Source organism: Bubalus kerabau, chromosome X (genome assembly GCF_029407905.1).
Source record: "Bubalus kerabau isolate K-KA32 ecotype Philippines breed swamp buffalo chromosome X, PCC_UOA_SB_1v2, whole genome shotgun sequence".
Taxonomy (NCBI): domain Eukaryota; kingdom Metazoa; phylum Chordata; class Mammalia; order Artiodactyla; family Bovidae; genus Bubalus; species Bubalus kerabau.
Genome location: NC_073647.1, coordinates 103,839,265 through 103,854,752, shown reverse-complemented (window position 1 = coordinate 103,854,752; position 15,488 = coordinate 103,839,265). Strand labels below are relative to the sequence as shown.

General features: G+C 41.0%; 1 protein-coding gene across 3 annotated transcripts; it reads right to left on the bottom strand.

Annotated features, from left to right (window-relative positions):
- Positions 1-9,938: 9,938 nt before the first annotated feature.
- LOC129639350 (P antigen family member 4-like) lies at positions 9,939-15,262 on the bottom strand. 3 transcript variants are annotated; one of them, XM_055564453.1, is made up of 5 exons: positions 15,152-15,262; positions 13,369-13,454; positions 12,788-12,893; positions 11,224-11,349; positions 9,939-10,053 (listed from the first exon to the last, which is right to left on the bottom strand). In XM_055564453.1, the coding sequence occupies exons 2-5, from the start codon at positions 13,444-13,446 to the stop codon at positions 10,040-10,042; spliced, it is 324 nt and encodes a 107-aa protein (XP_055420428.1). In that variant the 5' UTR covers positions 13,447-13,454; positions 15,152-15,262; the 3' UTR covers positions 9,939-10,039. The 3 variants fall into 3 exon arrangements, with proteins under 3 accessions (XP_055420428.1, XP_055420427.1, XP_055420429.1); XM_055564452.1 differs by lacking the exon at positions 15,152-15,262 and adding an exon at positions 14,037-14,170; XM_055564454.1 differs by lacking the exon at positions 15,152-15,262 and adding an exon at positions 14,037-14,166 and having other exon boundaries at positions 13,369-13,475.
- Between the last annotated feature and the right edge of the window lie 226 nt (positions 15,263-15,488).

Here is a 15,488-nt window from a genome sequence, read left to right as displayed (position 1 = left end):
GAGCCCAAAGACAGATATGGCAACTAAGACCCAACACAGCCGAAAAAAATTTTTTTAAGAAAAAAAAATAAATATACCTGAATCACTTTGCTGTATACACCAGAAACTAACACAATGTTGTAAATCAACTATTCTTCAAATAACATGTTTTTAAAAATAAAGACTTCCGTTCAGGAGACAGAAACAAGTAAGGAGACAATCATCCAGTGGAATCCATGCCTGGTGACAATGGTGGAGCATGGCTGTGAGATGCCGAGGCTTCACAAACAACCGTAGTAGGTGTCCCAATGGCACAGTCCCAGGTTCAGCCTCAGCAGTACCTGGCCCCAGAGGAGATGGATGCGACCAATTTTTGACTGCCAAGCCCCTAAGCCAGATCCTCTCACCTGTTGGAGACTTCCTTGAACTCTGCCTAATGGCAGTTTTTTAAAAAATCCCCTTTCTGGTTAAGGAAGCTAGAATGGGTTTTGTCACTTGCAACTAAGAAGACTGATAGATAGAGACTTGAAAACGAGCAGGAAACCCGTCAATGCACTGGTTGAAAGCTTCTCAGTGACACTTTCATGCCTGGGGATTGAGACAGGAAGCAATGAGTAGAGGACTATAAGTCTCATCTGGCTATTTAGAAAGTTGCTTGTTTATTTTTTTAAAAGTCATAGGTCTGCCTTCCCCACTAAGGCCAAGAGGGTTGATGCTTCTTATCGGCATTGACCTTCCTGCATGGCATACACTGACCACAAGGTGGCAAAAGAGATTATCACATTCAGCCAGCCTGTCTTTCTCAGCGCCGTTATTGCAGTGAAGAGAGCATTTATTGAGCATCTAGTGTGTGCCAGGAACTGTTCCGAGGGGTTGTATGCATTCTGTCACTTGTTCCTCACAGTAATCCTGTGAAATAGGTACCATTTGATATATGAGGAAACTGAGGCATGGGGATATCTGTCTATCCTCCATCTCATCTTTTATCTGTCTACATATCATTCATTTTCTATCATCTGTATCTACCTATTTATTATTTACACATTTTGATTTAAAGTTTTCTTTATTATAGGGAGTTTGGGGGAGAGTGGATACATGTATATGTATGGCTGAATCCCCTTGCTGTTCACTGAAACTATCACAACACTGTTAATTGGCTATCCCCCAATCAATACAAAATAAAAAGTTCAGAATTAAGTTTTCTGTATTATAAAAGTAACACATGCTCATAGTAAAAATATTCAAATGACAATGATTTGTAAGAAATTTTTTTAAGCTCTCCTTGTCTCCCTTCCCCCACCCCAGTTTCACTGCCTAGTGATAACCACTACTAAGTTTCTTGGGTTCTTCTCCAAAAATTTACATAGAAATGAAAATTTTGTACTCTTCCATAATCATATTAAATGAATATGCAAGTGGATTTTATATGTATATCACACACACACAGACACGTGGGACCGCATCCCATACATTGCTCCATAGCATATAGCTCAGCTTAGCACCTCATCTTGGACATCAGATGCAGGCTGAGACCACTCTTCCTGAAGGCCTCACTTATAGGCGGTGGGTGTGATACTGGCTGCACTCTCCTGTGCACTGGAGAGCAAGTAGTGTGGTCTGGTGTGCTGAAGCCCCAGGTGACAGTGAGTATTGGAGAGGAAGGGAGTTGACAGGCTGCAGGGTATGGGGAGATATGCCAGGGTGTGAGGTAAGTCTGTGGGTGCACTGCAGATGGCTGGCCCTTAATTCTAGTGTAGTCTGGCCTCTATTTCTGGTTCTAGAAAAATTCAGGTTTTGATACAACCAACATCCATTGTGCCTTTACAACAGGCCTAGCTCTTTTCTCTGCACACTGCCATTTTCATCTCAATCTCTGTAAAATCCCTGTGATGTCAGAATTATCTCCAGTTTACAGGCAACAAAGCTGACATTCAAAGAGGCTCATCTGTCTACATCTTACAAGTAGATACACAGCTGTTAAGCAGAACCACAAGCCAACTCAGTTCTCTTGATTCTCATCCAGGTCTCTGTCCATTGCACTCCACCAAAGGCCTCCAGGGAGAGATTATCTTGTATCTCATGCATTATTCCTGGAGTATAGGTTTTGCACCCACATACACAACCCTTATTTTTCTCCCTGTCCTTCCCTTCATCCATGCATCCTCCCTCAGCACTGTGGGGCCAGGGATAGAGGGGTATCTTAGTCCAGAAACATCCTTGGGGCTGGGAAACATCCCCCCAGAGGCCGGGTCCCAAGGAGAGCTAGCAGAAGCGGTGATCAGCCAGCATCTCTGAGGCTGATCAGGTTCCCATCCCTGTCTGAGGCTCCCCGCCCACCCCAGGTTCTGCCCTGGGGCAGGCCTGGACCCCAGATACAGAGGGGCAGAGCTCCCAAGGCCATTGGGCCCCAAGAGGCACATCCCATGCCCATCTTATCGGTGCTCTGCACAGTCCATGCCTGCTCCTCGCCTCCTCTGCACCTTTCCCTCAGGCTCCCAAGGCCACGGGTGGGCTGAGGTTTTGGCAGCCAGCCTTCTGGCCCAGGAGACGCTGAGCCAGCTGCCACAGGGGTGGCGGGATGGACAAGGCACAACAAAGCCAGGCCTACTGCTGGCATCTCCCCTACAGCTGAGAGAGGGGCCTGAACTACAGGACACTGTCCCAAGACCCTCAAGCCCAGCGGAGGCCCAGCTCAGGCAGCAGGTGGGAGTGGCAGGGAACCAGCTTCCATGTGTGGAACCGCCAGTCAGGGGGAGGGGCGGCCATGCATCTTCAGGGCCCCACTGTGCTGAGCTGGGAGCCACGGGGAGCAGCACCAAGGGGCTCACGAAGACTGAGCCCAGAGCAAGTGGCTTGGGTCTTGGGCAGCTTGGGGATGCTGGGAAGCAGCTGTAGGTGCTGGTACCGGGGAGCGCAGCCCAGTAAAGTGAAAAATCACACAGTCGTGTCTGACTCTTTGTGACCCCATGGACTATACAGTTCATGGAATTCTCCAGGCCAGAATAGTGGAGTGGGTAGCCTTTCCCTTCTCCAGAGGATCTTCCTAACCCAATGATTGAACCCAGGTCTCCCACATTGCAGGTGAATTCTTTACCAGCTGAGCCATAGGGGAAGCCCGCAGCCCAGGGCAGGTGTCAGGATGAGTCTCATGAGAAGCAGAGTCGGAGACAGTGTGTTCCAGGAAGAGTCTGGTGCCTGAGCCCCAGTGATGGCGGCCCTTGGCCTAGTACACACTGTCCTGCCTGTAGGGCTGTACTGCCCCATTATGTTGTGGCTGAGTTCTCCCTGGTTAGCATGGACACCACCCCTCCACCTGGCCTCCTTCTCCAGGTAGGGGGTAGTGCCTAGGCCTCCCAGGGTCAGAAGCTGGAGTTGGTTGTCAGGAGTCATGAGCCCTTAAGGAGGGTAGAATGCTGGTTCCCATACACCTGAGGTCCCCAGAGTTGCCCGGTGCCTCCCCTTCCTAAGCCAATTCTTGTTTCCATCCCTTGAAGCATCCCAGTATCCTTCCAATAAATGCCTGCCCTTTTTGGTGTGTGATGAAACACTAAAATTGGTTCCCTGCTTTCATAGGCAGCTAGTTTAACACACTTTCCAACCATCTGGCACCTCTCTCCTGCCCCCAGAGGACAGATGTAGAAACTGAGTGTAGAGTCCAGGTTGTACTGGGTTTCCTTGTATCTTAGAGCAATCCAGTACATGGTGATGGACTGGGAGGGGTAAAAGCCTGGAGGACCAATAGCACTGCTGGATTACCCTAAAGGCCAACTAAGCAAGTGTTTAGGTCACCAGGCAGAAGGGGGCTCCCAGCAATGAAAAAAAGATTGCTAGAAACATTTGATATTCAAATAAGATATTCAAAGAAACCACAAAATCAGCACCGTGGGGAAAATATAAAAATCTTATCATTTTTTATCATGAAATGTACATAGCAGGTGCAAACAAGGGCACTTCATAATCTTTCTGAGCCTCAGAGCCTCTAAGGATCTTAATGTGACCCTGGAAGAATGTCTCCAAGGCCTGGCTGAACCCTGGCCAACGACAGGAATCAAATGAGATTCCCCTGATAAGGGCTCACATGCACATCAGAACACAAGATGGCTGCAAAGTAAGTGACCACAAGCTTCTCTTTGAAAATATTTTAAAATTTAATAACAGATCTTTATTACTTTAGAAAAGCAGATATAATTATGGTCAAAAATCATAAAAGGGTATAAAGGAAAAAGTAGACGTCTTCCTATCTGGTTTCTAATCTTACCCATCCCTCTACTCAGAGAAATTTATACAGCCTTTATATTACTGTGGAAAGGTATGCTATTCCTATCCAAGGCCAACCCCTCCAACTGTCCTTTAATCTTACCTCTACGGCCTTATCCTTCCATCCTCTATTGGACCACTCTCACCAGCACACAAACATGCATGACATGCCATCACTCTATCAAAAAAAAATCCCCCCTTGACCTCATTCCTTCTTCTTTACCACCAAAACTCCTCAAAATATGTTTCCATAATGTTAACAAAACAAAAAGACAACATACTGAATGGGAAAAAATATTTAAAAGTGATATGACTGATAAGGAATTAATATCAAAGTATATAAACAGCTCATACATCAAAAAACAAATATCCCAATTTAAAAATGAGCAGACAATCTAAACAGACATTTTTCTAAAGACATTCAGATTTGTAACAGGCATATGAAAAGATGCTCAACATCATTAATTATTAGAGAAATGCAAGTCAAAACAATGAGCTATTACCTTAACCTGTCAGATTGACTATCAATAAAAAGACCACAAATAAAAAATGTTAGCAAGGATGTAGATAAAAGGGAACTTGTACACAATTGGTGGGAATGTAAATTAATGCAGCCACTATGGAAAACAGTATGGAGGTTCCTTAAAAAACTAAAAATAGAATTACCATATGATCCAGTAATTCTACTCCTGTGTATTTAGTAGAGAAAAATGAAAAACACTAATTAGAAAAGATACATGCATCTTGATGTTCATAGCAGCATTATTTACAATAGCCAAGATGAAGCAACCTAAGTGTCCATCAACAGATGAACGGATAAAGAAAATGTGGTGCATAGTGCCTGCTAAGTTGCTTCAGCCATGTCCGACCCTTTTTGACTCCATGGACTGTAGCCCACCAGGCTCCTCTGTCCATAGGATTCTCCAGGCAAGAATACTGGAGTGAGTTGCAATGCTCTCCTCCTGGGGATCTTCCCAACCCAGGGACCGAAACTGAGTCTCCTGTGTCTCCTGCATTGCAGGCAAATTCTTTACCACTGAGCCACTGGGGACCCTCCAAGTCCATCTATGTTACTGCAGATGATGGTATGTCATTCTTTTTAATGGCTGAGTAATATTCCATTATATATTTCATCCTTTTATGGCTAATAGTCCATTATATATAAAATATATGTGTGCTATGTCGCTTCAGTCATGTCCAACTCCTTGTAACCCTATGGACCGTAGCCCACCAGGCTCCTCTGTCCATGGGGATTCTCCAATTAAGAATAATGGAGTGAGTTTCCATGCCCTTCTCCAGGGTATCTTACCAACCCAGGGATCAAACCCCTATTTCTTAGTTTCCTACATTGGGAAGTGCGTTCTTCACCACTAGCACCATCTAGGAAGTCCACATTATAATGGAATACTACTATATTCCATTATATATTATAGCAATATATATGTAATGGAATATTACTCAGCCATAAAAATGAATGAAATAATGTCATCTGCAGCAACATGGATAGACTTGGAGGGTATTATTCTAAGTGAAACAAGTTAGAGAAAGACAAATGCTGTATGATATCACTTATGTGTATCTAAAAGATACAACAAACGTGGATATAACAAAACAGAAGCAGACTCACAGACATAGAAAACTAATGGTTACCAGTGGGGAGAGGGAAGGGGGAGGGGCAAGATAGAGGTAGGGGATTAAGAGGTACAAATTACTATGTGTAAGATAAATAAGCTATAAGGATATATTCTACAGCAGAAGCAATACAGCCAATATTTTATAACTATAAACAGAGCATAGCCTTTAAAATTGTTAGTCACTATTTAACACCTGAAATTTATATTGTACATCAACTGTACTTCAATAAAAAGTTAATTTCTATAATTACTATCTCCACTTGCTCACCTCCCATTCTCACTTCTTTTCAATCAGGCTTTTGTCTCTATCATAACTCCCACTAAAATGGCTCTTATCAAGGTTTCTGGTGTCATGTCTTACCAAACTAACAGTAAATTCCTTTTTACCCTTCTTGCATGACCTCTCACCAGTATTTTAAATTGCCGACCACTTATTATTTCCTTAAGATTTTGATACTTCACCTAGTTCCTTCCTCTCTGGCAGCCATTTTTTCTTATCTTTTTTAGGTTCTACCTTTTGTAGAGTGCTCCAGGGCTCTGCCTCTAGCTCTCTTCTATGTAATCTCTACCCAGGTGAGTTCTGTGGATTCATGGCTTCAAATGTTATCTATATCCTGAATTCCAAATTTACTAAATTTATTATATCCAAATGCCTACTGACAACAGGACAATAGGCAATTAACACAACATTTTAAAGAGCAAGGGATAATACCGATACATTTTCTCATCCTGCTAGGCTAACTGGTCTACATAAAAACAAGACTAGTGTAAGTCTGAAAACTCCTCAGGGACTTCCCTGGAGGTCTGTCCAGTGGTTAAAACTCCATGCTTCCACTGCACAGGGGGCAGGTTCAATCCCTCATCAGAGAACTAAGATCTCATATGCCACATGGTACAACCAAAAAAAAAAAAAAAAAAAGAAGAAGAAGAAAGAAAGAAAACTCCTTAAACAGGGATTTGTATGTACCTAAATTGTGAGTTGTCAACTCAGTGAGGGCCAATGTGAAAGAAATCCTCTCTGCACTAAATTAGAGAGAGGGTAAGTTACCCACCCCATTTGAAACCAAATGAATTGGGAGCTAAACAATCCACTCAAAGACATTTGAAACATATTTAAAAAGGAAGACTGGCATCTCACCATCTGTATGTTCACTGGGCTGTAGAAAACCAGAGACCCATTCTAGTGCCGCAACCAGAATGAAATGTGATGACCAAGTTTTTAGAGCTTGAAATATTTCCCCTGGAAACAGAAGCCTAGTCTTTGTCTAGTGGTTTTAGAGAATGGCTTGCAGAGCTGCCAGTGACAGCTGAGAGAAAAGAAACCACGGTCTAGGAACATGCTCTACTACCACTCTGCAGCTATGGCAAGAATGAACTAGTTTCCTACAGGCCAAGTGGAGAGTTAGGAAAACAGCAAGACTGAAGCCATTGCCCAAGGGTTCCTCGCCTTATCAGGGTAAGGGGACCACAGCACAATAATCTTGTGAAGTGTAAGTGAAGAATAGGAATATAAGTTAGGCAGAGTACACCATTCATGTTCAACAATGAATATTCAACAATGAATTCAAGCACATATGGAATTTTTTTACAAAAACTGACCACATGCTGGGTCATAAAATACATCTCAACAAATTTCAAAGAAATGAAAAGCAGTGTATGTCCTCTTATAAATAATTGCATGTATTGAATGTATTGAATATGTTGTTGAATACTGAGTTTTCTGTCAGATAAAATCTGTTAATTATAATGTACAACATGTAACAGACTTTATTTTCTTGGGTTCCAAAATCACTGTGGACAGTAACTGCAGCCATGAAATTAAAAGATGCTTGCTCCCTGGAAGAAAAGCTATGACCAACCTAGACAGCATATTAAAAAGCAGACATCACTTTACCAACAAAGGTCTGTATAGTCAAAGCTATGGTTTTTCCAGTAGTCATATGTGGATATGAGGGTTGGACCATAAAGAAGGCTGAGCACCAAAGAATTGGTGCTTTTGAACTGTGGTGCTGGAGAAGACTCTTGAGAGTCCCTTGGACAGCAAGGAGATCAAACCAGTCAATCCTGAAGGAAGTCAAACCTGGATTTCCATTGGAAGGACTGATGCTGAAGCTGAAGCTCCAATAATTTGGCCACCTGATGCAAATAGCCATTGGAAAAGACCCTGATTCTGGGAAAGATTGAGGGCAGGAGAAGAAGGGGGCAACAGAGGATGAGATGATTGGATGACATCATCAACTCAATGGACATGAATCTGAGCAAACTCCAGGAGGTAGTGCAGGAGCCTGGCATGCTGTAGTCCATGGGGTTGCAAAGAGTGGAACATGATGGAGCAACTGAACAACAACAAATTATGTATAAATCTTAAATAGCCTTAATGATTTCTCCTTGTTGGCTCTGCCAATCTATTATATTTTGAAGCCATGCTATTAGATTCATATTTAAAACTGTTGTTAAGCTTTCCAATAAATTCAATTTTTCTACATGAAGTGTCCCTTATTTTTAGTAATGCCTGTTTATCTTAAAGCCTATTTTTAGTTATTTTGTGTAGAGTTATCATTTATCCATCCTTTTACTTTCAACTTTTCTGAAATTTTTTTTTTCTGAATTCTTGTGTTTTAGCTGTGTCTCTTCGAAACAGTTGTATCAGTTATTTGCACTATGTAACAAAAAGAAAGTGTTCAAATGTTTAAAGTTAACACTTAAAAGTAATCCCAAATCCAAAGAAATCAGAAATAAAATTAGAACATTTTAAGTTGAGTAACTAAAGACCTATTTAAAGAGAAAATTATAATTTTAAAGTATATGCTTAAAAGGCTGAAAATTAATAAGCTAAACATCTCCAGCAGTTAGAAAAAGAAGAGCAAATAGAGAAAGAAGAAATAATAAAGGTGAAAAGTGAAACAGGATAGAATCAGTATAGCCAAAAGTTGGTTTTATTTTGAAAAGACTAGTCAAAAGTATCAGTCAACCTTTGGTGAGGCTGATAAAAATGCAAGAGAGAAGGCACAATTTATCAGTACCAAGAATGAAAATGGCAGTGTCACTGCAGATTCTGCAGACATTAGGAGGATAATAGGAGGCTATTACGAACAACTTTTTTTAATGAAAATTTAGATAACATAGCCAAAGTCCTATAAAAATAAAACTTACCCAAACTGACTTAAGAATAGAAACCAAGATACTGAATCATTAAAACTTTCCTAAAAAGAGAACTCCAGGCCCAAATGGCCTCACTGACAAATTCTATCAAACATTTAAGAAATATTTCCAATGTTAGATGAATTCTACCAGCAAACAGAAAAAGAGGCTATTTATATTAACTCAGTTTATAAAACCAGAATAGCCCTTGATATCAAAACCCAGTATGGAGAGTATATTAAAAAAATTACAGACTAATTTAACTCATAAAGATGCAAAAATCCTGAACAAAACATTAGGAAAAGGAATCCAACAATACAGAAAAGGGTCACTGTATCATGATGCAAACTGTTTTCCAGGAATGCCACATTAACAGATTAGTGGAGAAACATCAAGATCACCTTAATAGATGCAGAATGAGTGTTTGATAAAATTCAACAGATATCCATGGTAAGTACTCTTAGAAAACTAGGAGTAAACAGGAACTTTGATCTAATAGAGATCTAATTTAAAAAACCTATAGCATACATCATAGTAAAACATTGAAAATTTTCCCTTTGAGGTCAGGCATATGACAAAGATGTCCACTATCATCGTTTCTATTCAACACTATACTCGAAGGGTTCAGCCAGTGTCATAAGGTAAGGACAAGAAATAAAAGGTAGAAAGATTCAAAAGGAAGAAACAAAACTGTATAGAGTATGATTGGGTATGTAGAAAATCCAAAAGAAAGTAGACATAAACTATTAATATAAGTTTAGCAAAGTTGCCAGATACAAAATCATTACACACACACACACACACACACACACACAAATAAACAGCACTTCTACAGACCAGCTCTAAACATAACATGAAGAATCTTTTGAGATACCACTTACAACAGTATCAACTTCCTAGGAACAGACTGGACCAAAGACATGCATGATTTTTTCAAAGAAGCTGCAGATTTTTATTGAGAGAACTGATCAAGCCAAATAATCAACATAACAGTATCTATGGCTTCAGTTTGTCTTCTTTTTAATTTCTCACTGTCCATCACCTAAAACATAAATGTAACAGTGGTAAGTTACTTAGAACTTTACTTAGATAATAAAAAAGGCACACAAGACATTACAGTTTGGGTTTTATAAGATGAAACTAAAACCAGAGCCCTGACTACTGCACATGCTTCCATGCTAATGAACATTTTCAGGCATATGAGCACTAATTTTTTTTAATGCATCATTCTTTTCGGTGGTGTGAAGAAACAGATTAATCAAGCCCAGAACAGATTAAATCCTACTAGCCTATTTAAAGATAATTTAAGGAACGAGCAAAAACTGCCAGTGATTTCAGTTAAAATAAAATTAACCAAAAACTTCAAGAAGTAAAACAATCAAGCAAACCCATTGTTATTCAAATACATTTACTTCATGTATCCTTCTGACTATATATATGTGTGTGTGTGTGTGTGTGTGTGTGTGTGTGTGTGTTAAAATAATAATGTCATACTTGGAACTTTTCAAAGAGAAGGCAAAGAATAGCATTCCATTTGGTTGGTCTCTTTTATATGAAAGTATTTTACTGATTTAGCTCAACCATTATATGGCCTATATAAAGTAAGGTGGCATTTTGTTCCATTCACACCTGTTGTTCTGGAGTAAGTAGTCACAGCACTCCCTTTAACTCTCAAGGGTACCGCGGTTTGGATGATAAAAATTACACAGTCATACTAGTTTTAAGCCATGGCCATTACAGATGACATTAAAATAGGAAGGAAAATACTACCATTTCTCAGCAAGGTTCACAATTAAAAAAAAAAACAGAACAGCAAACCAACCTAGAAAAGCAGAAACATACACATCTATATTTTTTGGCATTTAAAAGACAATAATTTTTGAGAAAGATCTGGAAAATTTTAAAAAAATATACTATTGTATTGCCTAGATATCCAATTAGCACTGGAGTATGTTAATTTATGTACTTAAAAAAATAAGTATTTGATAACTTGCCTTGGGTTTAAAAGGACTTCCACTCCAAAGTAATAATACTTTCTTTCATGTTTTATAATTCAACAACATGGACCTGACAATTCATTTTTTTCCTCATACAGTGTTTTGTGTCTGAACTACTTTTCAAATAATCCCTATATGTACAATTTGTTATTAAAGTATAATAATAGTGCAGAAAACAACCACTCCACAACTTGCATTCTTAATAGATAATATACCTCCTTCCGGAATTTTAGCAGGCACTACATTAGGTGGAATCTTCCCTTTCACATCAGGGCCATCTCCAAGCTCACCCTCAACCTTTTCCACATCCAGTTCCTGGCGGGAACCTTCCAATTCAGGTTCTGATATAAATAGAGAGTTATTACTATAAGTGGCAAACTATAAATTAATGCTATTAAATAAAGCACTGGAGGTTAGCATTGCCCTAAATGTGATACATAAAAATGTAATGAGCACTAAAGTTTTTTGCTATAAAGTGAAGTTGTATTTTTCATATATTACCTCTTCTATGAATCTTTTTTCTAAAACTGTTTAAAACAAACTTAGTTGTCTTCTTTGTAACCTATATACACATCTATTATTGCACTCATTAGATCGGCTACTGTTTACATAAATTTCTCTGACAAGATTGTGAACTCAAGGCAGAAATCATTCTTATTTGTATTTATATCCTCAGCACCCAGGTTATTACCTGCCACCAAGAAGGCCTCATAAATGAGTGGGGGGGAAAAAGTCTTTAAAAATAAGACAAACCCAAACTGAAGAACATTTTATGAAAACAACTGGTTTTGGCCTCCAAAAGATGTTAATCATGAAAGACAAATACTGAGGTATGCTTCCAGGTTAAAGGAGTACAAAGAGAGATGACAACTAAATGCAATGGGTAGTCTTGGGCTGGATCCTGGGTCAGGAAAAAAGTAATGCTATAAAGAACATTACTAGGCCAACTGAAAAACTGGTTATTACTAGGCCAACTGAATACATATTTTTTTTCTCAATGTTAAATTTCTGTATTTGATCCCTGTATTGGGTTATGTAGGAGAATATCCCTGTTTTTAGGAGATACTTACTGAATTACTTAGAGAGTAAAGAGCTGTATTTGAAGTTAACTCTTAAAATGGTTTGGCAATAATAATATGTATACTAATACCTAAAGCAGGGATTATATATGGCAAAATATTAGCAACTGCTGAATTAAGGTAAAGAGGATACAGAAGTACACTGTGTCTTCTTACAACTTTTCTGTACTTTTTAAAACTTTTCTAAGTAAAAAGTTTAAAAAAATGTGACAACTAGATTATGGTTCAGGAAGACAAAAATATTGAAGACTTTTAACAGCAACTACAATAGGGTTTCACATTTTTTATTTCTCTGCATTATAAATTTGAATTACAATCTAAGAGCTAACCAAAATATATCTAGTTTTGCTTAAACTTTTGATTCAATGACTTCAGAAGCCCTGAAAACAACATTCCAAAAAGATCAAGTTTAACTAGTAAAATAGGGTATAATTTTGTCAAAATTTATTGTTGCTTCCTTTGATTTGCCAATTTAGGGCCTTGGCAAGAAATGCATTTTCCAAGCATGCCAAATTAAAACATAGGTGAGTAAAATGCTGAAGGAGGGAAAACTTATCACAGAGAGGGACTGCAGTCAGCTGAAAAATAAATCTTTTCCTTACCAAACAGGTTTCCAGCTAATTTTCAGGGAACCCTTTATACCTGTCACTAGTAAAACATCATAAATGAAATACAAATTGTCCCTCCATCCCCTCTTTACCTTGAACCACAGACGGTCCTCCTTCTTTCTCTTGTCCAGGTTCCATGTCTACATTCTTAGCTGGTGGTTCCTTGCGTTGAGATTTTTTGCCACCTAGCTTCCGGGCCTTGTGGGGAGAGTAGGGGCAAATAAAAAGTATTGTTATTAATACTATGGCAAGAGAAAACACAAATACATATGCTACATGGAGGTAACTTATCAACAATCTGAAGAGGTTTTTTCTGTTTTTATGTAAGTATTCGTAACAAAGTTACTCTTCCTATAGAGAAAATACTCTAAGAAAGGAGTTATCTACAAGGACCACTAATTCTGGAAACCGTCTTCATCTTTTCTGGACTGTGTGTTATTTATTAATAACCACAATAGAGAAGTCATAGGGACGATTTCCAGGCTCATATCAATATACATATCCAGGCAATACCAGAACATAAGTCTCCTTGCTCAATATCTCAGTCATGAGATTCATCACTCAACTATTCTCAGCAAGATAGCCCTTTGTACAACACATCTATATTGGTTCAACTTTAAAATTTTTCTTTTATTAATTTCTGCTAATGGAAGTAAGATATTAAAGCACTTACAGCCATAGTTTCAGCAGTATCAGAAGACTCTTGACCATCTCCCCTTCCTCTAGATCTTGATCTTACTCGTGCACTCATATTTCACACTGAAAGTAGAAAACGGTGAACTGGAGAATATAGTTAATTTTAAAAGACTATACTGGACTATCACCAAGCTGGTTGGAAATTCTTTTTTGTTACAATATAACATTATTAATAACATCAAATAAGGTTGTCTGCAAACCCCTTTGTTTCTCTCACAGCCAATTTGGCAGAGAAAGGACCTTCAAGTACTTGATATTAAAAAAAAAGGCATGACCTTACTAAAGAAATTCGATCTCACTCTCTAACCCTTGAATATGGAGAGATTTTGTAATATACGGCCATTTCCGACTCTGGATTCTGTGCTGTCGTCAGTTCCAGGGCCTCCAGGACCCAGGTACTTCAAATAGCACCCTCAAGACTCGACCCTTCATCTGACCCCCTACCCTCTGTGCACCGCCCTCTCTCTCCCGCCACCAGGACAAGAGGTATGGTGGCAACGACACCTGTAAGGTGAAAGATGACGACTTAAGGGCCTTCCTCCACAGAGGCCACAGATCACACCGCCCAACCCGCCCGAAGCCCAGTGGCTCCCTCTTACACTCACGCACACTTAAATTCCAGACAGGACAGATCTGTGGACCTACCTGGTGAGTCTCAACCAGGTAGAAAGAACCCAGACACTAAGGCACGACCCTCAGAGCTCGGCACTCAGAACGCTTTGCACACACTTCACGCCAATGGCCAACTGGAAGGCGAGCAACCCTGCGCATGCGCACTCTCTCCCGTGAGCCGCGTGGGTTATACTGTTGCCTGGCCCCGCCCTGCCCCGCTCCGCCCCGCCCCGCCCCGCCCCCCCCAAGACTCCAGGATGGGTGCTCTGTCAGCAGTTCCGGTGCCTCCAGGACCCAAATACAGCAAATAATGGCCCCATGACTCACCCCATGTTCATCTGACCACCTGCCCCCTGCCGCCCATCCCCTTCCTCCTCCCTGCCCCATCCCCCATTCCCACCCACCACCACCCCTCCCCCACCCCATTCCTCCACCCCATTCCCCCACCACTAGGACAAGAGCTATGGTGGCCACAACACTTGTGAGAAGAAAGACGATGACCTCGAGGACCTTCCTCCTCAAGAAGCTAAAGACCACACCGCCTGACCAGTTTAAAGCCCGCTGGCTCCCCCTCACATGCACACACACTTAAAATCCAGATAGGACTGATCTGTGGACCTACCTGGTCAGTCTCAGCCAGGTAGAAAGAATCCAGATGCTAAAATATGACCCTCAAAGCTCGGCACCCAGACCATGTTACACATGCTTCACTGCAAGGGCCGACGGGAAGGCACGCAACCCTGGGCATGCGAACTCTGTCTCCTGTGAGCCGCGTGGGCTAGTTCCCCCCTCTCCAAAAGGATGACTCCCAGATATGTGTTCTGTTGCCAGTTCTGGTGCTTCCAGGGCTCAGATATCTCAAGTAATGCCCCCAAGACTAGCTTTACTTTCAACTGCCCCTCTCCCCTCTGTGGCCCACCGTTCTCCCTTGCTCTGCCCCACTGCAAAGGGCCATCGCCGTGATGCCTGGTAAAGAGAAAAATGATGACCCCCGAGGATCTTCCTCCTGGGAAGCCAAGTACTGCTCTGCACCCACCCACCCAAATCCCCCTTGCTCACAACTCACTCATTAACATCTGTTTACAAACCAACTGTGACATAGCAGAGCACCTGGTGGAGAATCAGAAAGGGAATGAAAATCTACCTACCTTTCGTTGCTGCCGAAACAGGACCTCTGCAGAGTCAACTCCACCTGCCAAGCCCAAGCCTCGGAGGTGTGCAAGGTAACTCCCACGAGCCGGTGCAGTAATGTGTATGTCACGTGGGCCATGGTTACAGCCCTCTCTGACCAGGTAGAGGCTCCGCCCCGCCTGAAAGTGTGTTACCTCCCAGTCCCCAAAGGGGTTTTTCTTTTTCTTCTCCACACCAAAAATCTTTCCGTCCTTGTCTGCCTAGAACATTCCCAACGCTGATTGAACGTTCCAAATTCTCTCAGTGCAGCTGTTCGGGGGCCCTCAAGAGAGTCTTTAGTCTCCCCAGAGGTGT

Coding starts and splice junctions, on each gene's coding strand:
- LOC129639350 (XM_055564453.1), bottom strand. CDS start 13,446: ATGAGTGCACGAGTAAGATCAAGATCTAGAGGAAGGGGAGATGGTCAA. Junction 12,894..13,368: donor ATACTGCTGAAACTATGGCT/GTAAGTGCTTTA, acceptor TCTCCCCACAAG/GCCCGGAAGCTAGGTGGCAA. Junction 11,350..12,787: donor AGGACCGTCTGTGGTTCAAG/GTAAAGAGGGGA, acceptor TATTTATATCAG/AACCTGAATTGGAAGGTTCC.